This window comes from Achroia grisella, unplaced genomic scaffold (genome assembly GCF_030625045.1).
Source record: "Achroia grisella isolate CSIRO2021 unplaced genomic scaffold, CSIRO_AGI_Agris_v1 utg1241, whole genome shotgun sequence".
Taxonomy (NCBI): Eukaryota; Metazoa; Arthropoda; class Insecta; order Lepidoptera; family Pyralidae; genus Achroia; species Achroia grisella.
In genome coordinates, this window is record NW_026712604.1 from 741,542 (window position 1) to 767,111 (window position 25,570).

A 25,570-nucleotide genomic window follows, 5' to 3' on the forward strand; every position below is an offset into this window, starting at 1 on the left:
ACAGTTTTCATTCCAACATCCTTACACACTAGCCTCAAGATATTACAACTTCACCCATTTATTTTTATACTTCTCCAGAAAGTGTAATATTAAACATATGTAGAATCGTTCGCAAATTTTTGTCTTCCGTTTAAAAAATCTTTATAATAATAATAATCTCAGGACAATTCACACAACGCCATCTAGACCCAAGTTAAGCTAGCTAAAGCTTGTGTTATGTGTACTAAACAACTGATACAAATACAAAGAAATATTTTTATTCGTAAATACATACACATTATACATAGAAAACACCCAGACCGACACAAACAATGATACTCATGAATACAAATGTTTGTGCCGTGCGAGGAATCGAACCCGCGACCATCGGACGTAAAGCGGTGTGCTAGATCGCTTTACGTCCGATTGTCGCGACCGACCTTTTACTAGTAGTACAACCTTTAGAGCCTACATGTAAAGTAAAAATGTATGCAAGTATTTTTATAACACAATAGAAGTTGATCTATCACTATTTATATTGATCTAAATTGATCCTATATCGATATCACAGTAACTTTGATAGAATTAAGGCTGCAATTTGTTAGTGGAATAAAATCTTACATTACTTATTAATTTATTCATAATTTAAGAGCGACGCTCTTGAAGATCATATCCTAAGGACGGTGTTACATATGAATGTGGATGGTTATAAGGGTAGAGGAAGACCGAAAAAGAGATGGATGGACTGTGTGAAAGATGATATGGTGAGAAAGGGAGTAAATAACGGAATGACTGCGAACAGAGATGAATGGAAGAGAAAAACATATTACGCCGACCCCAAATAAATGGGATAAGGAAGAAGCAGATGATGCTCTTGTTGGTGGAGCTCTTGCCACTTTTTACAATCTTCCATCATACTCATTAAACGTTGATACGTCACGACTCCAATTCTGTCTTTAATTTGCTTGATGTAGTTGTGCCTTGATGTTCCACTCCCCCTCTTTCTACTTATTAATTAAATCCTTTTAAATTCCATAAACATGAACTTCACTATTTTGAATAACATTCTGGTCGCAGTAACAGTATATTTACAGCTAGTTACTCGCCCCGGCTTCGCACGGGTGTACATGTATTATATATATAAACCTTCCTCTTGAATCGCTCTATCTATTACAAAATACCGCGTCTAAATCCGTTGCGTAGTTTTAAAGATTTAAGCATACATAGGGACGGACAGACAGCGACAGCGACTTTGTTTTGTACTTGTAATGATTTGTGTCATTTTTTTCGATTTGTACTTTACGTAGCATAAGTACTGCTCTATCGTCAACTTGACCCTTATAGGAAGTCAATAAAAACCATGCAAATCCTTGACCGAACACAATTGATTTAACTTTAACGGTAATGTAAGTTTTTACTTTGTTTTATTATATATATAGGATAACAGACAAACGAGCAAACAGGTCACCTGATGGTAAGTGATTATCGCCCCACAAAGGCACCCGCAATACCAGGGGAACTGCAGGTACGTTGCCAGCTTTTTAAGAAGGAATAAGCCATTTTCTTGACAGTTTCAATATCGCATCGGTTCGGAAATATCATTCATGGAAGGTGTATCCACAATGTGGTACGCGATGAAAAGTTTCTTGAAAACACTCGGTGGAGGACCGACACTCATCCTAAAGATCAGGATGATATTTTAGTTTCTGGCGTTTAGTACTATAGTGAAATTTAGCAGCTGGTAATAATCCAAACCATTCCTCAGTGCAATGCAATATCTCTACGCCAAGCTAATGGGTCGAGTCTGTCACAAAGGTGTGATTGCAGTATATATCACATATTAATGCTGCATTAACAACGAGTTGATATTGTATATATAGCTTTAGATCCATGTAATGATAACGTTAAAATATACTAAAGGATGCAAGTGAAGTTGCAATCTAGCTGTTTGCTAGATTTTGTAACAATAATTGGCCAATATATAGGTGTATAATATTAACTAAGTTATAGATATAATACCAATAAAGATTATACGATTAATAACTACATATAATTGGCAAGTAGTCAGAGATTATTTAAACTGTGGGCCTCGTCAGTATAAAATAAATTATAGGTGTCGAAAACTGATTTTGTAATACACTCGTTAAGGCTGTTATAAAACTCTGTTACAAACACAGCTTACACATTTCAAGAAGCAGTTAATAAGCTACTATTGTCAAATATATTGTCTATTCAATAGACTATTGTAACCAACCATAGACGAACCACCATAAGCGAGTATCTACCTGTAACAAAGACGTAATTACTTAACATCTTTATATATAAAATTTTCGTGTCACAATGTTAGTTACCATACTCCTCCGAAACGACTTGACCGATATTTATGAAATTTGATATACGTATTCAGTAAGTCTGAGAATCGGCTACTATCTGTGTTATTCATACCCCTAAGAAATAAGGGCTGCCCACCCTTAACATTTTTCTTTAATTTTATGGACAATTCTTTTTTTAATTCTTTATAATGTGCCAATTAAAAATACATATATCCCTAAATTTACCTACCATCAATACCTATTTTTAATAGCGATTTTAATTTAGATGGCAAAACAGCGTTTCCGTGATCAACTATTCAATAATAATAAGAAATCAACAAATAATGATTATTGAAAAATAAGGTCACAGAAATCATCAACTGGTATGTATTAAATACCATAAAGAATCGTTAGACGTGGTGAAATAGACGATAACGTAGTCTATTAAGCATAACATTGAATTATCTGTTAGCGAATAGGTGAATACAATTGTATTGTCACGTTGATTGAGCAGAAAATAAATCCCATACATCAATAAAGTACTGGTGTGAAGTGTGGGTGTTTAAAATTATGAGGTAGTTTTATAAATAGATTGATTTTTCTAATCAATGAAGGCCTTTCCATATTAGAAATTTGTTCCATTCAGATCAGGGAGAGTATTAAAAATCGTATACATTATGTTTTAGTCAACAAGGAAATCAGTTTACTTTTAATTACACACACAGAGAACAGAGAATGAGAACGACAATATAAATTAATATAGACTAAACATAAATACAGACTTACATATTACTCATACTTATTCTTTTCATTTCGGTTACTGGATACAATACTTTTTTTTTATACACATGTCATGTGGCTTCCATTTCCGTAATTCAAATTAAAAAATCATGTACGACATTTTAGCCGCTTATGAATGTCATATTTTTATATTATAATTTTGTCCCTACCATCCACTTCAGCATACAGAATCAATTGAGAAGAACTGGAAACTCAATTGAATAATTCTTCGCATGTCCATTTCCGGAGATAACTTTTGCTCCCTCTGCCCTGTAGCATGCAAATAAAATTTAATTATTATTGTTATGTAATATTTAATTACTGTTTTATTATTACAAAGGCTGGTCATGCGCTGCCTCTCTAACCTAGCTCGTAAAAACCTTCAAGCAAATCACTGTGTGTGAATAATTTGTAATAACGCAGCAGTTAGAGCATAATTACTGCATACCGCAATATACACATTTTTCTAGCTTGTTAACTATTCTCGAAGTTATTGATCGTAGTCAAACCAGCCAGCTATGACTTTGACAGCGAGTCTATAACGAGTGTAAGATATATGTAATGAATTACAGAATCGAAACATGCCCTTATATTACTCCGCCTCTGTGGTCTAGCAGTTTAATATACCGTCTTACTTTCGTTTGGTCGCGGGTTCGATACCTCCTTATGAATTCATGAATATGATTGTTTGAATGGGTCTGGGTGTTTTCTATATATACATTTACGAAAAAAAGTATTTATAATATTTTTTAGTTGTATGTATCCATAACACAAACTTTGCTTAGCTTGGAAATAGATGGCGCTGTAAAAGCAAGGTTAAAGTGGAGTGACATCACAAGAAATTAAACGAGGTCATTTGCAGAACTAAAAGCGAGTTGAACAGAACACACAATGTTATCATTACAGCTGACAGAAGATCAAATCATCAAGCTATTATATTTCCACTCCACATAACTTATCAAATTGATTAAGAAGGAAACGTATCTTTAAATCTCATGCATTTTGCCAATATGCTCCTGAAAATACATTGATACTGGCGACTGAAAACGCTTCCTTATTACGACAGACTATAATAAAAGCAACTTACAATAAAAAGCTAAAGTTATGTTTATGTAAAGAATTTAAAAACTACTGGAAATAAAAATAAAACTCTCGTCCGTGACAACAGAATCGACAAAGAACATAAGCCGGTAATTACATGATATATTATGTGAGGCAAGCTAGTATGACCCACATTCCTTTATAATTGGATGTGTGGGTCGCCATGTATCGGACGCGGCCCGGCGCGGCGCTACCGGTACACTTTATGGCTTAGACATGTGAGCTGGTGCCTCTTTTAGCTTGTTTTAGTCACTGCATGTTTAGCTTACAAGATTAGAATAGTAACCATGATCATTTTGTGTAGATCTAATTGAAGTTAATCTAATTTACCCCAAGTTAGTTAGGGAGCGAATAAAGGTTTTAAAATTAAAAAATTGTTCAACATGATGCCCATTTACAGGGAATTCTTCCCCACACGCTGAAATATAAGTGGTCTCGGACAGTGGAGTCCGAGGAGCTTACTTCCGTGTTCACTTACATTCTGGAATAAACTAACTGCCGAGGTTATCTCGAGAGACTACAGCATGGGTTTTTCAAGAAGGTTAAAGTTTCTTAAGGGTAGGCAATGCACCCTTAAGAAACCTTAATATACCCTTCATGAAAACCCCCATGCCGTAGTCTCTCGAGATATCCTAATAGCCCTTAACAAAATAATCTACTACTTATAAGAGTTCAATAGACAAACTCCGGAGCGGGAATGGACCAAGACTATAGTCTCTATAGTCTTGGTACATTCCCGCTCCGGAGAATGGGATTCTTACTTTCAAATGGAAAAGACTCAGTTATAGCTGTTACTCTGCATCAATAAGTAACGGTAACAGTAAATCGGTATTCGACCAAAGAAATTTGGTTTTAACCATTTTTGTCGCTGCAGCACGTACAAGATTACAAGTTTTTGTTACTTTGTGTTCGTTCTTTTGTTATTTGTACTCTTTATTTTATTTTTAGGTTTATGTATGTGCTAGTGATACAAATAGTTTTTTATCCATCTATTTTCCACCAACATCTGACGCTGTCTTAACCACTTTCATTTAAAACATTAGAAATAACTTTGTGTATATTAACTAATCCGATTTCTTATTTTCTTAATATAAAATATTGTTTAGTTTATAAGTATCGAACGTGTTTCAGCCCTAAAATTCATGGTCATAGTCGAAGGCTGTAATTATTGGTATATAGGTAATAGTTCTTGATAATGGTAATGGTATTTAATAATACATTAACATATATAAAAACAGTTTTATTTTATCAATATAGGTGCTTGTTTATTTAATCAATATTTCTACATTCTATTACCAAAGAGACCAAACAACAGTGTAGAAGGGAATCCATATCAAAATAAGTATTTATAGAATAAAATATTAGGACATAATAATTGAATGGGCGAAACTCAATAATCTTACATTAAATCCAGCTAAATCAAAATTTATATTGCTAGGCAGTAAAAATCAAATTAAGCGGATCACGTCTTATAAGCCCACAGTATCGATAGGAGGGATTCCTCTACAACAAACGAATGAAGCTCGTAATCTAGGCGTAATTTTCGATGGAACCCTTCGTTTTGAAAATCATATATTGCAGACAGTGCGTAATTGTTTTTATAGATTAAAAGTGCTATATCGTGTACGTAACTTTGTTTGTGAAGATCTGCGTAAGACACTCTGTGATTCTTTGATATTATCCAAATTCAATTACGCTGATGCTGTTTATGGACAATGTACATTGGTCCGTACTAAAAACCTGATACAGAGAGTACAGAATGCTTGTGCTAGGTTTTGTTTTTCCATACCATTTCGAGGACATGTTACTCCATTTATAAATCAAACTAATTGGTTAAAAATGGATAGACGGAACAAGCTACACTTCGCTACGTTGTTATTTGGAATAATTAAACATCAAAAGCCTTCTTACTTATTTGATAAACTTCGATTTTCTAATCGTAATTTTGGTCAAACTTGTTCTCGATTAATATATCCCCAATTTAACACCACAGCATTTCGTGGTAGTTTTAAATACTCTGCCACTAAGTGCTGGAATAATCTGCCTCCTCCTATCCTTAATTCAGTGACAGTTAGTTCTTTCAAACATAAATTATTCACTCACCTCTTTAAAGAACAAAAATCATTGTAGCAGGGAACACATATAATATAATAAGCATCTAAAACATGTACCAACTACACCATTTATGTACGTTATATATTTAAATATTATTAATAAATTTTATTATAATAAATATCTCATTACATAGCAATATACCTACTTAAATAATATACAGAATATACTAAATACATACATTAATTAAAATTGCATTTATCTTTACATACATTTTCATACATATTTATAAAATGGTCTTAATTTTAACGTTTTATTTTCTTTAGTAATCTTTACGTACGCTCTCTCGTGTGTGGTGGCCCCACTGAAAATCAGCACTGTGGTATATATATATACTGCAGTATAAATGCTGAGTGGGAGTCACATTCAGCGTTACTAGTATGTTTTAGCTTTTAGCTTTTAAATTGTATAGTATATAAGATAGATAGCATCTAAGAATACTGTAATGCTGAATAAATGTCTTTATTATTATTATTATTATTATTATTATTTATTTTTAAAACCAAACTAAATAATTTTTTATTTTCAATAAATTCTACTTTTAACATGGTATATTTTAGTATGGTAGGTATACATCTAAAAGAATATACTTGCAAATTCATTTAGCAAATATTATAAGTATTAGACTATACTATACACTCTTTCATGGGTTTCCCGAATTGAAAAGCGGGAATGTACTCGTGTATTACTTACGTTGACATTAGAAAATGACATTAAACAAAACGCTTTATACAATCTGACAGACGGAATTGCAACAAGCATAAAACAATTTATTCATTTACAAAACCATATATAGTTATCTACCATAAAGACCATGTATTTCATGAACTGAACAGGTAGTAAAAAGGTTTTATTGTATTTGTAAAGTATTCAATCAGGTGCTGTCGATGCGGTCCGCTTCACCTAATTCCGACTAGGTCAACTCAGAGCGAGCACGTTTGTAGACGTGAACGCACGTGTGTGATCGCAGCAGTAACAACATCGCAAAATACCACCCGCCGAGCAACCGTTTTAGTTCGCTAATAATATTAAACTATTTTTAACGTTATTCCCCATAAATGTGGCGTCAGTTTTGTGAAACAATTCAGTGCTCTGTGCAGTGTGTGTGCCTATTAACGGATTTTTGTAGTTGTACAGGTATGGAAATTTATTTATTCGTTAGGAATGCGTCAACGATTTGAAAGTTTGTCCATTTTGTATCGATTATTTATTTTTATTATCATCGATACGTAAGTTTGATGCATAAAACACGGTAAATCTATTACACGGGTTGTTTTAATTGATTTATTAATAGCTATTTTTTATATAAACAACCAATTGTTATTAAAATCTCACACGCAATCATAATCATAAATCCATCTATTTTTAAGATTCACTTACCACTTACAGTTGGCATAGATAAAAATACTTTTTATTTATTACAATTAAATCTGTCGATTTATATATTTAATTTGTTGAGCTGTATTAGATATTTAATTAAATATTAATCAATTGTTTTACGTAAGTTATGACTTAACAGTACTTTGTTTATTCATAACTCTGTTATATAATATATATGTATGTACCTATGGGATACAAAATTAAGAAAAAAATAACTACAATGCCTCGTAGGTACATACCATTAATATAATTTTTTTATCGTTAAATCTATTATCTAACTAATTAAATAATTACGTTTTAAATTCAATGCGGTTAACATAATTCTCCGTATACAGAGAAAGTAATAACTATACCGAAGTCAGTTAAGTACACAATTACAGTTGAAATTGTTTTGCAAATGGTCAGGCTGGGTCGTTGTTTTCACTTATATTTCGTTCGTTAGAGGTCAAATTTAAAGGCATTAAGTATTATGTATCTAGTTTAAAGATGAAGGTGGAAAGTAAAGGTATAAGATGGAGGAACTGTCTGTAAAATGAAATACGTAGAGAGAGAGTAGGCTCAAATATGACGGCTGGAGGGCAAGGGGATTGCTAGTAATGTGGATTAATAACCCCATCGTTAGCAATGTACCTTGTCAGGTTGATCTCCACGTGGGTCCCTCTGGAAATCATCGTGATAAAGTCAGTGAATTTACCACGATGGGTTAACTGACATGACCTCATGCTCATCTTCCACTGGTGCCCCGCCAGCGTATACCGTTAGCGCAGGCGGATGCACCATTCCATTATCATTCATAAGATAATATGACGGCTGGTAGGAGCCGGTGGAAGGTGATATACTGCGCCGACTCCAAATAATGTATATGACAATGCAAAACAATGATAATGAATATGTACTTTACTAAATAGATATAATAAAATTCCGTGCACATTAAAAGAGGTCAGTATTTAAACACCTGTCTAAGACAATGGAAAGTAAGCATGACGTCATCATAGCGATAGATATTATAAAATCATTTGCCCTGATGACTATCAACGCAAACCAAATTTGCCAAGTCTAAAAAGCTGTAATTTGAAACGGCGGTACCCAATTTTTAATAATTTAAGCATTGTGGTAATCACTACAATCAATACCATCACTGTAGGAACACGTCTACCAATCCGGGGTACTCGCTATTTTATAAATATGTCATATTCACCAATAGAATATACATATAGTATGTTCCTTTCAGTTAATAAGAATTATTAAGATTTTGTGTATTTTATGAAATAAAACAGCTTTAATAAGGAGGCCTTAAACTCACGCCATGCAAACCCTGAGATCTTTGCGCCCATAGTATGCAATAAAAACAAAGGACATTTTTTTTATTTACGGGTAACATTTTTTATAAACAACTTTTCGAATAAAATAAATTGACCTAACACCCATACCTTAAAGTGGATACATGTGCAATAACCTTGATAGAAATAAAAGAGCTGAAATGAATCTGCGCAATAACATTTTCCTTTGTTCTTCAATCATTATAAAAAGTGAGAATGTTACAGCTAGCTCATCTCTTTTAATTCAACACCTAATCGTAATTGTTAATTTATTAATAAATGTTAAACATGCTACCGTAGTATTTAAAACAACGTAGGCAACGATAACAAGGATTAAGTCATGTTTAATTATGACATGGCATGACATGGACATGTCTACTGTAATCCGGCCACTCGGTCAGAAGTGCAGGGTGGTTTGAGGTCAGTGGTGCTGTGTGGCCCATGTTTCTGGATTCCAAACAAAGCTTGGTATTAATATGGATCCCCTGGAGGAGTATGTAGGTGCAGGTGCCAGAGGGGAAACTCCTGCTGAATTTCCAAATGTCCCCGTATCTGACAGTAATATGATATTAAATTTTCTTTCATCTAAATCGCAACGAATACAAAACAAAGAGCAGGTAATGCAGAATTCTATCGATAATCAATTACGGCCAATTGTTATCAGTTTATCACTCGCTCCGGAACACCAATTATGGTGGAAACGGGTGTTAAAGTATGCAATGCTCAGGTATTAAGGTCATATGCAGTCACGCGCCAGCGGCCTCTGTTGTTAACTAGTAATCATTACCACATGAAGTTACACGTATGTAACCCATGCTATCTTATGAGTGATCTTGTTATTTGCGTTACTCAATTTATTTGTTTTATGTAACTGGAAGGTATTGATCCATCTGATGGAAAATAGAAACCGTGGTCTAAATATGAACAGCACCACGGAGATCAAATCCCCTACGAGTGCACCCGTTCCGTCCTTACCACGTAAACACGCAACACCGTCCCCGCAGGCGAAGACGATGACCTCAACACAATTTAGCTGCTCCATAAATGCCTCCGCGAGTTTGGAGTGCCATCTGCACTCGCCCCTTGTCGTTCGGTGAAGCTGTAAAGGTCAGCTGCGGCCAACAACATTAGAATAGTTTACTAAATAAAAGGATATCAAATAATTAATTTATGACCTCCTAAGTATTATTTCGAGGTAGACTACAAAGTCTTTGGTCTTACCTATTGCTGCATAACTTATAAACTAGTGCATCGTCTAAGTGTAGTGCTTATTCGCTGTAAGTATTAAGTTGACAATAATATATGTTTTTATGTTTAAAACCCTTTAAGAACATTGAAACCCTTTAGGAAAAAACTGTCTCTGCACTCCTTGTTATTGTGAAAGTATGTTATCTTTAAAATGCCGATTCCTTTACATTTGTTCGACAATCAGCATGCACTTCAATTACATTATCATTATGAAACGTAAGTGAATATCATTTTTTAATAATATAAATACTTCTCATGGCAATTTAATGTAACGGTCCAACGGATTCAATACTTTCTAAAGGATATTAAGTAAGAGGAAACGAAATTATAAAAATGGAGTTTTAGCCTCCATTTTTGGTAAAATATTGTTGTTAATCGACATCAAATATGTACCGAATCACATATAAAACTAATAAATTATTAAATAGAGGCTTATAATTAGTAAAATATTGGTAATCCACATCAAATCGAATCACATGTCTAAATAATTATATTAATCATTAATAAAAATCAAATGTATAAAATACTAGCTTTTTACCCGAGACTTCTTCTGACTGATTGCATTCCCTGTTTCACCCCTAGACCATTATTTTTTAAGACATAAAATAGCTTGTGCGTCCTCGTGACTGTCTATCTAACTAACTGTGCCCGCAACTTCGTCCGCGTACAATAGTGACCATAGATATCATTATATTTTAGCCCCATTAGGGATATTTTTTTAGAAACTTTGTATGTCATATTGAATTATATTTAGTCACCGCCTAAAAGATAAGTTTCAAACTTCCAGCTGCAAAAATAACGATACTTTAATACCACCTTTCATCTGATTTAATAAAGTTATTATGGATGGATGTACAAATTATACCCCTGAACTTATGTAAGTTCCTGAAAATCATCTGCACCTGTTGGATATTTCTGTTATTGTAGAGTTATATAAAATATTGTGTTATACGTAATAATTAGGACATTATTAATATGGAATAACATGTTTCATTAGTAGCGTGAACCGCTACTAATGAAACATGTTATTCATCTTACATATAAAATTCTCGTGTCACAGTTTTCGTTCCCATACTCCTCCGAAACGGCTTGACCGATTCTCATGAAATTTTGTGAGCGTATTGAGTAGGTCTGAGAATCGACCAACATCTATTTTTCATCCCCCTAAATGTTAGGGGTATTCCACCCCTAAATTTTTTTTATTTATCTTTTAGACAAAATTTTTAGTTTCTATTTTTTATGATACAACATACAAAAATACATACAATCCTAAATTTTCACCCTTCTCATCAACCCTTTTTTTATAACGTTATTAATTTATATGGCAAAACAACGTTTGCCAGAACAGCTAGTATAGTATAATAATATCTCACGTCTATGCCGTGCGGTGATCTAAACCGCTAGACCACCGAGGCAGGCAGTGTTTGATATTGTAGTTACATAATTGGAACATAACTATTGGAATCGTCGAGTTAGATAAATTCCTTACTAACCAATAAATCATATGATCCACTCTAAAACTACACTAATATGCACTAAACGCGTAACTCGAATACAGAATTAGGAAAACCCGAGCAGGTAAAGAAATTTGCAATACAAAATCTTATCTATTCACTAATGAGTGCAGTGGAATATAGTAAAGTAAATTCAAGGTGAAGTGTAGAAAATAGCCGGATGAATGGAGATTGTACAATACTTATTGTTAAATGAGACAATGCAGTAGATACTGTGCCAGACAAATTCATGGTATTTATAAGCCTCTTATCATTATTGTCGGAATTTCATTGTTTTACATACGGTTCAGCGTATGCTAGCCGGTATGTGATAATACTAAAGGTATTTATAGTTGATATTTTATATTCTGAGAAATAACAAACATTATACTGCATGGTAGAGTTGACGGCATTAATGATCTAGCTGTCTAGCACGCCGCCTTATTTTCGATGGCCGCGGGTTCGATACCTCTTCGAAACATTTGTATTCATGAGTTTTTTTTTTATGGATGATCATGGAATGGTGCACCCGGCTGCGCTAACGGTTTACATTAGCGGGGCATCAGTGGAGGATGATAAGATTGAGCATGAGGTCAGGTCAGTTAGCCCATCGGGACAAATTTATCAAGAATTTATGTCGATGGTTTCCAGTGGGAACCGCGTGGAGGTCGACCTGACAATGAACCATTGCTAGCAATGAGATCATCAGTCGACATTACTAACAATTCCCTTTCCCCCCTGTATTCATGAGTAGGGTTGTCTGTATCAGTCATGTATTAAAAAGGGTCCATCCAATTGAAAACCCGTGCCACACAAGAGCATCCTGTCGGGAAACGCTGAACCGGGCCCTTGCCGGCTTTAATTAAGTATCCTTTAAATGTATTTCTTTCATGTAATTTGACTAGCAGCAATAAATTATTCTTATTCTTAAAAAAAATGCAAGTGTTTATATCAGTTGTCTAGAATCCATAACACAAGCTCTGCTTAGCTTGGGACTCAATGACACTGTGTGTGAATTGTCTATGGTATTATTATAATATTAAGGTAGACTATTATTATCATATATTACTCCTTAATGGAACCAACTAAATACTATTTTTAAAATGCTCCAGGAACGCGAGATTTCATAAAACTGGATAAACCCATGATGCCATAAGGCATAAGTAGTTACCTAAAGTGATTGGGAATCCTTTCTAAACATCCTCCCATTGTCATCCACAGTTTGTGACGCCATGTTATTGTATATTTAATTATAATGGGACACGCCTGTTATTGGCTGCGGCACTCCATAACAGGCGGACAATGGCAATCTGGTAGTAGGGACATGAACACATATGTTAATTGACGGCCTCGGTGGTCTAGCGGTTTAGCACACCGCCTTATCTCCGATGGTCGCGGGTTCGATTCCTCGTATGGTACAAAAATTTGTTTCATGAGTTTTACTGTTTGTATTGGTCTGGGTATTTTCTGCATATATATTATGTATGCATTTACAATAAATGTGTATTATTATTATTAGTGCCCACGGGTAATTACCCGGTCCCAAAGTGTAAATTTACTTTCGTTGCGGAGTGACCCACCGGTGAGCATGCGGTCTTTAACATGTTAAACAGTAAAACACGGACTAATTTAATGGCGAAAACGATGACAGGCCAGTTTATAATATAGTTTGTAAATTCTCTAAAAAATTATCAAAAAGTTGCAAATCATGGTTTTATTTCCATAAAAAAAAAGACTAATAGTCCACCATGAGTTCGCCCGGATGCAATCCGACTTAATCGATAAACATCGTCTTAACTTTTTGAAATCATTTTGAGCATCATCAGGCCAGTGCACTCCACTGTTGGACATAGGCCTCTCCCAAAACAAGCCACTGGGATATTCAGCTTCAGCCCGAAATCTCAAATCTGTTGAAAGTTATATATTTAATTTTCTTTGGCATTTCCGTTTCGCCTCTTATGGGATGACAAACTTTACTATGTTGAGGCAAGCTCTACTAAAAATAGCATCAACATAGTAACCTAATATATATATTACTAGCTGTACCCGTGGTTTCATTCGCGTGAAATTTATAGCTTATATTTTATTCTTTTTGATAAACTATATTACTGTAAAGTTTCATCAAAATCCTGAGTGGAAGAGTAACAAACAAGTATTGGTTATCTCGTTTTAAGAAGAATAATTTAAATTCAAACTTTTTTTGAGTTTTCAGCTAGCATTAACAAATTATCTATATATTGCACCTGGCTGCGATCACGGAAATCGCAACCTAGTCAAAATTATTCGAACAGATGCGAACAACTTATAGCTATATAATGCGTACTGACATCGAAAGTTTAAATTACTAACCTAATTTATGTCATTGAAACTAAATTTAGAAATCACTGCATTATTTTAAATATTAATTAATTTATAGTATTTACAACAGAGTGAATCAAGTATTACACAAAACAAATTAGTCAAACTAATGCCTACACCTGCCGCCACTTGCATATCTAATAGGAATTTTGTTTGTTGCAACATGAAAAGGGAAACGCTTTCGATTGAAAGGGAAAGTCAATAAAAACAAACGCATATTTGCATTTATAATTTTTCTACACCGCGATTACGGCCCTTAAGAAATGGTTTTTAAGGCTTGATACTTTTTTTTAATGTATGATTTTTAACGGAGTATAATGAATGACATGGTGCACCGATCTGCGCTGCCTATTTACGCTGGCGGGGCACCAGTGGAGGATGATAAGGTTACCATGAGGTTAGGTCAGTTTGCCCATCGTGATAAGTCACCAAGATTTTATCATAATGGTTTCAAACCAGGTCGAGGTCAACCTGACATGGTACATGGCTGGCAATTGGGTCAAGAGTCCACATTACTGACAAACCTCTTTTGCGCAGGGTGTGATACAATGCATTGTTGTTCCAGTGAATTAAGATATCGTGCTATTTCTCTTCTTCAACCGAATAACAGCTTGCAGAGCAAGCTGCTTCCTAGTTAAAATACTTATAAAACGTAAACGACTTTTTAAAAACTCAATCTAGGTGAAAAGGTTTAGGATTTAGCGTTGTTCCAATAAGGAGTTAATATAAGTATTGGAAGTTATATACTTTTCTTGCCTTTAGAGGAACTTCGAGTTTACTTAAAAAAAGGTTATCAGTTAGAGTCTGACAATTAAAAAAAATACATTGGTTGTCAATTTATATTTCCATAGTGGGAACACCAATAACAAACTAAATATATCTGAGAGGTTTGCCTTCTGTCAAGTTTAATTCAAACACATTTGTCAAGTGTTACAACCGTCACAACAACATCAGAGTCATAGATAGATAAATTTTATCACTATTAATTTTTTTTTAATATGAATTATATATATATATTACGTATGTAATTACAAAAAATGTAAGTATTTATATTACTTGTCTAATACGCATAACACAAGCTCCGCTTACCGTGGGACTAGATGGCGCTGTGTTAATTGTCCAGGGTTATTTTTTTTATTCATTTTCTTATTTCTATTCAAATTTGACTAAGAGACCGATGCTTTATCAAGCGGCCAATATTTTTAAAAGTAATCTAATAGCAAGATTTTAGATATTAGCAAGATGTTATTATATTTTTTTATATATAATTGTTCTAGAATTTTCCAAGACAGTTCTTACAAAATCGACATATCTATAATATATTACATACTAGATAGGTGTGTAGTTATTGTTTAATTAACCGGAGGCAGTATCGCAACAGCCTAATATTAATTGTATATACTCGTAATAAAAATATATCGTCCATACAGATATGCATTTTTACACTGTTTGAGCTAGAGGCTAATTTGATAGCAAACAAGAATATTGACGTACTATGAAACAAGTTAATTGTTTGTAATTATATTGCATTGTGTCTATGCAGATCGTTTATGATTTATTGAATTACCTATCTATGTTTTCAAAATAACTTTCAAAATAGAGAAAGTTCTTAATTTAAATATACTGAAATTTGGAATATTAATTAAACGTACTTTACGTTTAATTAAAATTCCAAATTTCAGTATAAAAGGTATGAGATCTTAGCCTATTGGAATGGACGCATTAGTGGTATCACGGATGTAACATGATAACGTGATGTCCATAGAGCTATTCATGTATATTGCGACGGTTGCGAACTCCTCATCCTCCATTTATGGTTAACTAGCTGTCCCGGCAAACGTTGTTTTGCTATATAAATTTAAGTCCTAATATCGCTATTAAAAAAGAAGTTGGTGGTAATTTAGAATAATAATTTAGGGTTGTATGTATTTTTAATGCCACATAATAAAAATAAAAACAAATTATACCAAAAAATGTTAGAGGTGGATAACCCTTACTACTTAGGGGCAGGGATGTTATGGATATGAAATTTCGGATACGGATAGGTTTCGGATGTAGGAATGATACCTTATACCGGATACGGATGCGGATATGAAAATGTTTCGGATAATTTCGGTTACGGATGTTAATTTTTTAGGGAATTTCAAAAGTGAAATACAAATAGGTTACATAACGTGTCTCAATTACGCTTCGCCCCTATCCGATATTATCCGAATCTTTTATTTCGGATTCGGTTACGGTTACGGAGCTCCCTTACATCCCTGCTTAGGGGTATGAAAAATATGTAACCGACTCAGACCTATTGAATATTGATATAAAACTTATACGAGTATGGTAAATAATATTGTGACACAAGAATTACTTATATATATGAAATTAATCATTACCAATATACGTATTTACTATATTAAGTCATAATAACTAATCTAACCAACTGCAATGAGTCATAAATCAAAATAAACATATTCGTTATAATAATTGTATTTTCACAATTTATGAACTGTTTGTGAGTTATGAATTCATATGCTAGTTAAGTACCACAGCCGCTGTGCGATTCATTGAGCTCGTGTTCCGTTATTTACTACAGTTATACAAACTGGGCAATGAGGTTTCTTCGCGCAGTTGAGAAAAGCTTAACACTTCGCTGTTCGAATTTTAAATAATACCTTCTTTTGTTTTCACTAACAGGCATTTAGCGACCAGTATTTATTTAGTAAAGTCGGGCATGGTTAATTGTTATTACATATATTGATATTGTTCTAATGTGCCAGTATTATATTGTAATAAAAACTATGCATAAATTAGGTATACATAAACCTAACTATTCTGCTCAGACTTTATATGTATATGCATGTGTGATAGTGTAATAAACATAAAAAATAAAAAGTATGTATTGACTTACAGACATGGGATATTCGAAACTTGAAATCTGCCATAACGGTTCTTTGTCAAGATGGGACTTATGAAAGGAATTTATTCGATTTCCGCGCAACCAGTGCTAAACGTAGTGATTATTTGCTCAGCGGTGCTATCTCTCATTTCTTGTATATTGTGTAGATACATAAATAAGTGATAAGTATGTTGGACCAGTATATAATATGCTGTGATGTGAGATATCTATATTATAATTTTCTTGTTTAAAGAAGAAAATAACGTAAATAAACAATTACAAATACGTATAATTATTACAAACTTGTTACTTCTCACAACGTTTTCTCACTGGTTTATTTACTGGCCGGAATTTTCATCTTAGATTTCTAAACTAAATATTGGTTTACTTAGATAAATACAGTTTTCGTACATTGTGGTTATCTAACAAGAGTGCTAGAGTCGACAACGTGTCTGGGACGTAACTATCTGTTCTGTAGCAATTTCTATCACGTATTAGCGACTTTCTAAGAGCTTTGCATGCGCGTGCGTCGGCCGCCTCCTTTGTAATGGCCGTCGAATGCACGAGTTATTGTGCAAGTATGACAGTTGTGGTTTATTTTTCTTAATGTAACACCATATTTATGCCATTATCGTGTACTAAATTCCACAGGTAGTTTAATTTGGCATAATCCATATAAGGTTGTCACAATTTTTTAATTAATCCAGTATTTTATTCACATTTCTAAAAAGACAAGGTTAGTTTTAATATATATTTATATATATTTACATTGATAGAGTACAGCAATGTAAATGGGTAGAAATTATAAGTGTATTAGTGAGTGTAAAATAGAAATTACATATTGTAATAAATTATAACATCTCGACAGTTCATACTAAATAAAATAACAACTAGGCTAGTATTACATATATATCTAGGTCATATATCAATGTATTTATTAATATGGTTTGTATTAGAACTTTTATTAAATTTTTTATCTGGCCAAATAGGAGACATTGCGATTAGAATTTTATATATATAATAATAGTATTCGTGACTTCTAATATTCGTAATTTTTTTGACATTTTGTGAGCCTTTTACTTTTAACAATTATATACATATTTTACTTTTGTATTTCACTATAATTATTACAGCTGTGTATTAAACCCCTACAGTTTGTACACTCACGTGTAATAACTGCTAGTCATTACACGTGTTGGCCGATTGTTCTAAAATAGCGCACTCGAGTTTAACAGATGATTTGCTGATTTGATGTCGAATTTTTTGCTTTACCTCCTTTTAAGGTCATGTACGTGTCTATGTATATACATGTCGTTTGTTCAAATTTCAAAATTCATATTAATTTATTCATGTAGGACATTTTAGCCGCTTATGAACGTCAAGTATTTTACATTATAATTTTATTTTTTTTTCTCTACCGTCCAGTTCGGTATATAGATCCAATTGAGAAAATCTGGTAAGAAACTCAATTGAATTACTTTTTTTTAAAAGCCAGTTTATTTACAATGTATTTATATAGGTGTCTATGTCTAACATTAAATAAAAATCCAGTGCATGAACAACTATTGCCATGCACGTTCGTCATTCAAGTAATCGTTTAGTGAGTAATAGGCTTTGCTCAGTAAATATGATTTAACAGATGTTTTGAATTTATTTAAGGGTAATTCCAAAATATCCTTTGGTATCTTATTGTAAATTTTTAATACCTATTCCCATAAAAGACTATTGACGTTCATCGTTAAGATATGCAGGACATTCATTCTGGTAGACCAGCAGTTAATTTATTATTCTAATCTTAGATTTATTTTTTATTTAAATTCGTAAAATAAATTCTTGCAACCAATGTCAAATAAAAAATGTTGCCATACAATTTCAATGAAACTTATTACCTTTTGCCTCCCAAGTAATAGGTCCATATACTAGCAGTGCCCTGGAGTTTCATCCGTCATTTAATTTAAAATAAATTGTTCTATAACTTCTTTTTTCACTTCTTTTAGCCCATCTTCGAATGATTGTAGTTTAAGTAAGTTTTTATAAGCGGCTTTTACAAATGTTCATAAGCGGGCTAAAATGTCCTACATGAATAAATGAGTTTTGAATTTGAATTTTCCTTCCTTAAGAATCGTGCTATTAAATAAAATAACACTTCTTCTTTTTGGTCATCTTCTCTAATGGTTATAGTTTAAATAAGTTTTGCTTTCCTCAAGAATTATTATTAAAAAATATCACTATTAAATAAAAATAACATTTTTCTAAAATCCGAATGGTAATACCAAAGATTGTCACGTTGAAACAAACAAACGAATTCCTCAGCTTTATGTATTGGTATAGATATCAGTTCTCAGACGGTGAAAGTCATGTAAGGCACGTTGTGACCCCACTTGCACTCTCATTAGCCCGCTGACAGTTGGCTGTTGGCTCAGTGAATTCACCCAATTTAACACATGAAATGTAATAGTTTAATATGACGTCAACGGCCTCGGTTGTCTAGCGAAATCAAATCACATTGTTCTGAGATTATTTAATATAATAATATTAAATAATCTCAGAACAATTCACACAACGCCATCTAGTCCCAAGTTAAGCTAACTAAAGCTTGTGTTGTGAGTACTAGATAACTGATACAAATACATAGATATTTTTTTTTCATAAATACATAAATATTATACACAGGAAACATCTAGACCGATACAAACAATCATACTCATGAATAGGTACAAATGTTTGTGCCGTGCGAGGAATCGAACCCGCGACCATCTGATATAAGGCGGTGTGTTAAACCGCTAGACCACCAAGGCCGTCTATGTGTACTATGTAACGTTTATGTCATAACATTGTTGTCTAGATTTTTTTAAAGTGCTGCGAGTATTTTCTGTCTACTGTGATGGTGTTCATATACATACATGGACAACTGGCTGTGCCCGCGGTTTCACTCGGATTAAATTTCAATAAGAAATATAGCCTATGTATATATTCTGATGCATAAACTATATTACTGTATAGTTTCTTCAAAATCCGTTCAGTAGTGTTTGCATGAAAGAGTAACAAACATCCATACTTACAAACTTTCGCATTTATAATATTTCACTGTTTACCATCAGATGAAGCGTAAATCATTACATAGTATAAAACAAAGTCGCTGTCACTGTCTGTCCGTCCATATGTATGCTTAAATCTTTAAAACTACGCAACGGATTTTGAAGCGGGTTTTTTAATAATAAAATATATAATACATGTACACCCGTGTGTAGTCGGGACGAGTAGTTAGTTTGTTTATAAACAGAGAGCCATGAAGTGGGTCGATAATAGGTTGGCTATTATATTCCATTACAAAGCGATAATAACTCGTACATAACGGTTTCTTCTCGCAAACCACCCATTTTGAAGACCACGTTTCTGTTTTGCAAATAATATTGGCACCATTCCTTCTATTGTCTCTGCTGTGTCCGCCATTGTTGTACAAATATGCCGCGAAATTGCTATTCAATAAAACCGTATCTGTAAAGATATAATGTTATATTATTATATCTGAAGTAACTATAAACTCTATGTGATAATTAGGAATAGATTGAGCTAAGAGTGCAGCTTAAATTATGAAACTAGTTCCACAACGTTAATTTCAATAACAGTTTTAAGTGTAAACGTTATTTCTTTATGACTTTTTAATTTTATGTGATTGGAAACTAGAGCAACATTATGATTTCAGGTCTATTGTATATTCTACGAAAAAAAAACTAGATTAATCTATATTATGAAACTAAATTCAAGCATTATATATCTTTACATAGTATAAAATGAAGTCGTTTCCAATATCTGTTCGCTTATATTTTTTAATCTACGCAACGGATTTTAATGCAGTTTTTAACAATGGATAGAGTGATTTAAGAAGAAGGTATATAGAAATAGAAATAATCTTTATTTAAATAAACTCAATACAAGTACTTTTGAATATTCTCATATTTTTTATCACTCATTCGGAACGCAGATCCATCACAAGAAGAATGAGCAAGAAACTTGTGTGTTGCTTTTTTGAATAGATGTTTTATATATATATATATATATAAATAATTACACAATAACAAGTAAGAGGCATGTGATTCTTAGTGCAATCAGATAATATTGTCAGCGCTATGAATTTTAAGTTTTTCTACAAAAACATTATTATCGTTAACGAACTCTTCAATTTTATACATGTACACTGTGGAAAGCCAGGGCTGGTAGCTAGTAACTTACATAACTGGAATGCCAATTAAGCAAGCTGGCAATGGCAGCATGATGGTAGAGTTTGACTGTTCGACTTGGATTGTTCCTAGGCAAAGCGAATTAAATTACTTCAACTGTCTTAGTCATGGAATTCTAAATAGCATAACTGAAAACTACTAGAATACTATCGTTTCAGTGCGATCGTGCGTGATTATCTTGTAAGCAAAAAATACCAGATAACGCTCGCTGCACGAAAGACAATTGCATACTATTTAGTCATTTTTTATGACTACTAACACATGTAAGAAAATTTACATGACTAATAATGAGATTAAGCGAATAAACATTAACTGACATGGTTTATAATGCTATTCATTTAATAATAATTGTTAGTTAAAGTTGATCCTCAGTGTAGTTGTGTTTGCGTACAAAATTTGTTTGTAAATTTTAAAAATATCTTATTGAACCATATGCGTGCATTTTACATGCAGCCCAGAGTTTTATTATTTTTTAATTATTACTAACTACTACATTTAGTACTAGTAGTAATTCATCATCATCATCATCATCATCGCAGCCCGGAAGACGTCCACAGCTGGACATAGGCCTCCCCCAAAGATCTCCACGACGATCGGTCCTGCGCTGCTCGCATCCAATGCCTTGTAGTAGTAATTGATAACTAATAACTGATGGCCTCGGTGGTTTAGCACACCGCTTTACTTCCCATGGCCTCGTGTTCGATTCCTCGCATGGTGCAAATGGTGGTTTTGTTTCTACTTGAGTGTGATTATTTGCATCAATGTGCTTTTATTCATATTATATATTAAAAAATATGTAATTCTATAAGTAAGTAAGTAATAAGTAACTTGGTAGTAAATATATGAATTTTCCTGGGTTATTATTAATATAAGTTGTTAACATCACAGAAATTATAGCGTATTATAAGTTTATTGCCCATAATCTCAAGTTTATTACAATTATTGTATCTCTTTGTGTAAGATTTACAATTTTACAACCCACATTTGTGTTGTACTCACGCACTATGTAGGAACCATTAATGACAATGGTACATTATTAAAACTAACATCACCAGTTTTAAACAGTGGTAATGTCTTTACAAAAGAAATAAACACTTTCGCTTAGCAATCAACTGTAACAATACAGTTTACACAGTATAACCAACTTATTATAACGAGTATATCTTAAGATAATCGTAAAATGCTATATTTTACGATTATCTTAAGATATACTCGTCAATTGTATGGAGTTAAAACTGTTATTAATTTTGTATTAGCGCCTACGCTATGTGAATTGGTGTCTCCAGAGACTAATATGCATACTATTATTGTTCCAGATGGCGTAGAAAAGCAGTCAGAAATTTCCATCGCTAATGCTATTTAATATCTAATGGAAGGAGAAGCTATTGACACCAATAATATAATTTCATCTATAAAGAAATTTAGCACCGATGGAAAGGTAGAGCACAGAAGTATTCAAGCATTATTAAAAACATTTATTCTGCCAGAAAACGACAAGATGGCTATAAAAGAGAATCAAAGGAACAGCGATAAATATGTATATACCGTGCCAATCACATCTTCTATATCAACGGTAAATGAAAGAGCTAAATTAATAAACGAGGCAAAACTAGCATTTTTAAATTCTACAGTAAGTTCTTCCCCTTTATCAAAAACTGTTACAAAGAAAGTGGAACCTACTATTCACTATGCACAATTAGCTATAGCTCGAGGAAGCGAAGATACCAGAAGTACAGGTGGAGGGAGAAACTCGCAACAGACGTCAAATATAAAAGACAAAGAAACAACGACTGTTCCATTAGGCATATCATATAATACAAAGAAAAAACTAGAACAACAACAACAAAGAAGAGTAAGTTTCAAAATAAAAACTGCGTCGAATTCCTATAGACGACCACCGTTAGCTACGAAAACTATGACAATAACAAGTAGTAACGTGTCCGAGTTAACGAAGAAATTTAATAATTTAGTAAGTGACGAGAATAACGGACCTATAAAGCAATCGAAACTTGCAAAAACCATAGAAGATTTACAAATGGTATCACGGTGTTCAGCTAGTAATAGTTCAACCCCATCGTCGACTCTTAGTTCCAGTCCAAATATAAAGATAGTCGTTCGACAACGGCGAGGCTCGAAACGGCGCAACAGTAAAAAAAGATGTTCTAGCGTAGACTCTATTGACAAACTATTGCTATCTGACAATTCATCTACAAAAATACGTGTAATACGATCCAAGTCTGACGGTACCAAAATTCCGAAATCGCCTAAGAAACGCTTAAAGTATCCAGATGTAAACAGAGAGCATAGTGGTTCTGACTCAGTAGATGGTAGTCCTCTTAAAACTAAGGACAATGAACCAAAGAAACATATTGATATACCACAAAGCAATGGGGTTAAAAGTGTAATAAAAAAATTTGAATGTGAAATCACAGCTCAATGTAATGCTAATGCCCCAAGACGGCCAAAAGATCAAATTAAAAGTACAATACTGTCAAAAGAAAAACCTAAAGTACCTGAGAAGAAGTCTTCATTAGTCTTAACCAAAAATGTTGTTGTTAAAGATGGAATTCCAAAAATAAAAACAATTAAAGTAACACAGTCAACAGCTAATAATATTTTACCGATTCCAACACAAGATGATAACAAAAACGTCGAATCAGATTTGATGAAAAAGAGAGAGCCTATATATGATAAGAAAAAGTTCAAAACTAATTACATACACTTAGAAAAAATGCCTTTAAAAGTTGTTGAAATAATTCAGGAAGATATCAATGAAAGTAAGATTTCTATTTCCAGTGATAAACCAGAAATATGCTCAACTAAATCCAAAGAAGAAACGACGTATCAAGAAGTCAATTCAAATATAACTCCGAATCAATCATTTTTGTGGAGTAGAAAAAATAATACTTACTCCGAAATTGATAAATCAGTATCTGATGGCTCGTATAGCATTATAAATATTTCAAAAAGTGATAATAGTATGGAGCGCGTCGAAGAAATCTCAATAAACAAAAATGAATCTCAAGAATCTGAAACTATTGAGTCTCAAGGAACCATTGATGAACATACAGAAACAAAAGTCAAATGGGATCCTTATTCAGATTTTGAATCAAATTTAGTGGAAGCTTTTAATAAAGAAGTTCTTGTTGGCTATACATCAAAACCAGAAAAAGATTTAATTCTTGAAAACGATTACGAACTATTGGAACCTAAGGATATCGATAATGTCGTTGTGATTCCAATTAAAAACGCCGACAAACAATCAAAAATTAATTGTCCTTTACCAGAAATTCCTAAAATAATATACACTGAATCTCCTGTAGAAACTGAAAATACTATTTCGCGACGAGATGACGATAATATTTATCAATGTCTATTAGAGCTAAGATCGCATCCTGAAGGCGATGAAAACAGCTTCCATAATTACGAACTTTGTGATAGTAGATTGGAAGAGAGAACACGTGGTGATGGTGATAGTGATAATGGTTATGAATACTGCAAATCCCTTATTAAACCATATTGCGTAACTTCCAGCTCAGGTATTCAAATCGCTGAAAACTACCAACACTCCGAAAATAATAGTAAAAACTACGCCATCTCCAAATCTGTTAGTGGAACATCTACAGTGAGCTATGAAAAAATTGGCCCTGAAAGAATATACGAGAAAATTCCAGTACGTCCTCCAAAATCCAAAGACAGCAGTCCCACTTATAGCAGTCGACACTCTTTCGTTTCATCCGATTATACGGGCTATAATGATACAGAAAATATATATGATACTATTAAACAAAGCGACGCGACGTCTCTTTCCCATTGCTATGAAAGTATACCGAACAGTCCGAGTATGGTTAAGCTCCGCACAAATATAAAGAAGCACCTGTCTGGTATACATAAGCGTCTCTCTTTCGATACCGTGTCCACTAATAGTCGTTGTACAATATCAAGTGAACAAAAGACGAACAGCATATACGGCCAGAGATCTGTATTAAGCTACAATGGGCAAGAGATCGCATTCCAGGTGCCTAGCAGTGACACAAGCGTCAGCGACAGAAGTGATGATTGGGTCGACATCTCTGATGAAGAAAAAACTGATGAACAGAAGATTATAATGTAAGTATCACATGTAAATCTTTGAAACTCTATCTGTATTCACGCATGCTTCTACTTCTCAATTCATGCCTGCAAATAATTATCTTAAATTTCTCAGGGTAAAGAGGGCATCTTTACCCTCAAAAGCAAGATTTGGTGTAAATATAAACTAAAAATGTGTTACTTGCAAATTAGACAAATATTGTGACCAGTCCGAAATCAGTTTTATTATAGCATTTCCCTTGTAATATTGTAACTAATCAATACA

At 33.3% G+C, this 25,570-nt stretch overlaps 1 protein-coding gene across 4 annotated transcripts in view; it reads left to right on the plus strand.

Moving 5' to 3' along the window:
• The first annotated feature begins 7,239 nt into the window (after positions 1–7,239).
• The window catches only part of LOC131854611 (ephexin-1), a 66,638-nt gene continuing 48,307 nt past the window's right edge, over positions 7,240–25,570 (plus strand). For 3 of the 4 annotated variants that reach the window (XM_059205731.1, XM_059205732.1, XM_059205734.1), the window contains exons 1-2: positions 7,240–7,421; positions 22,530–25,323. In XM_059205731.1, coding sequence (XP_059061714.1) covers positions 22,583–25,323 — 2,741 coding nt within the window. In that variant the 5' untranslated portion in view covers positions 7,240–7,421; positions 22,530–22,582. The remainder of the gene's footprint in view (positions 7,422–22,529; positions 25,324–25,570) is intronic. The other variant, XM_059205733.1, reaches the window with a different exon arrangement.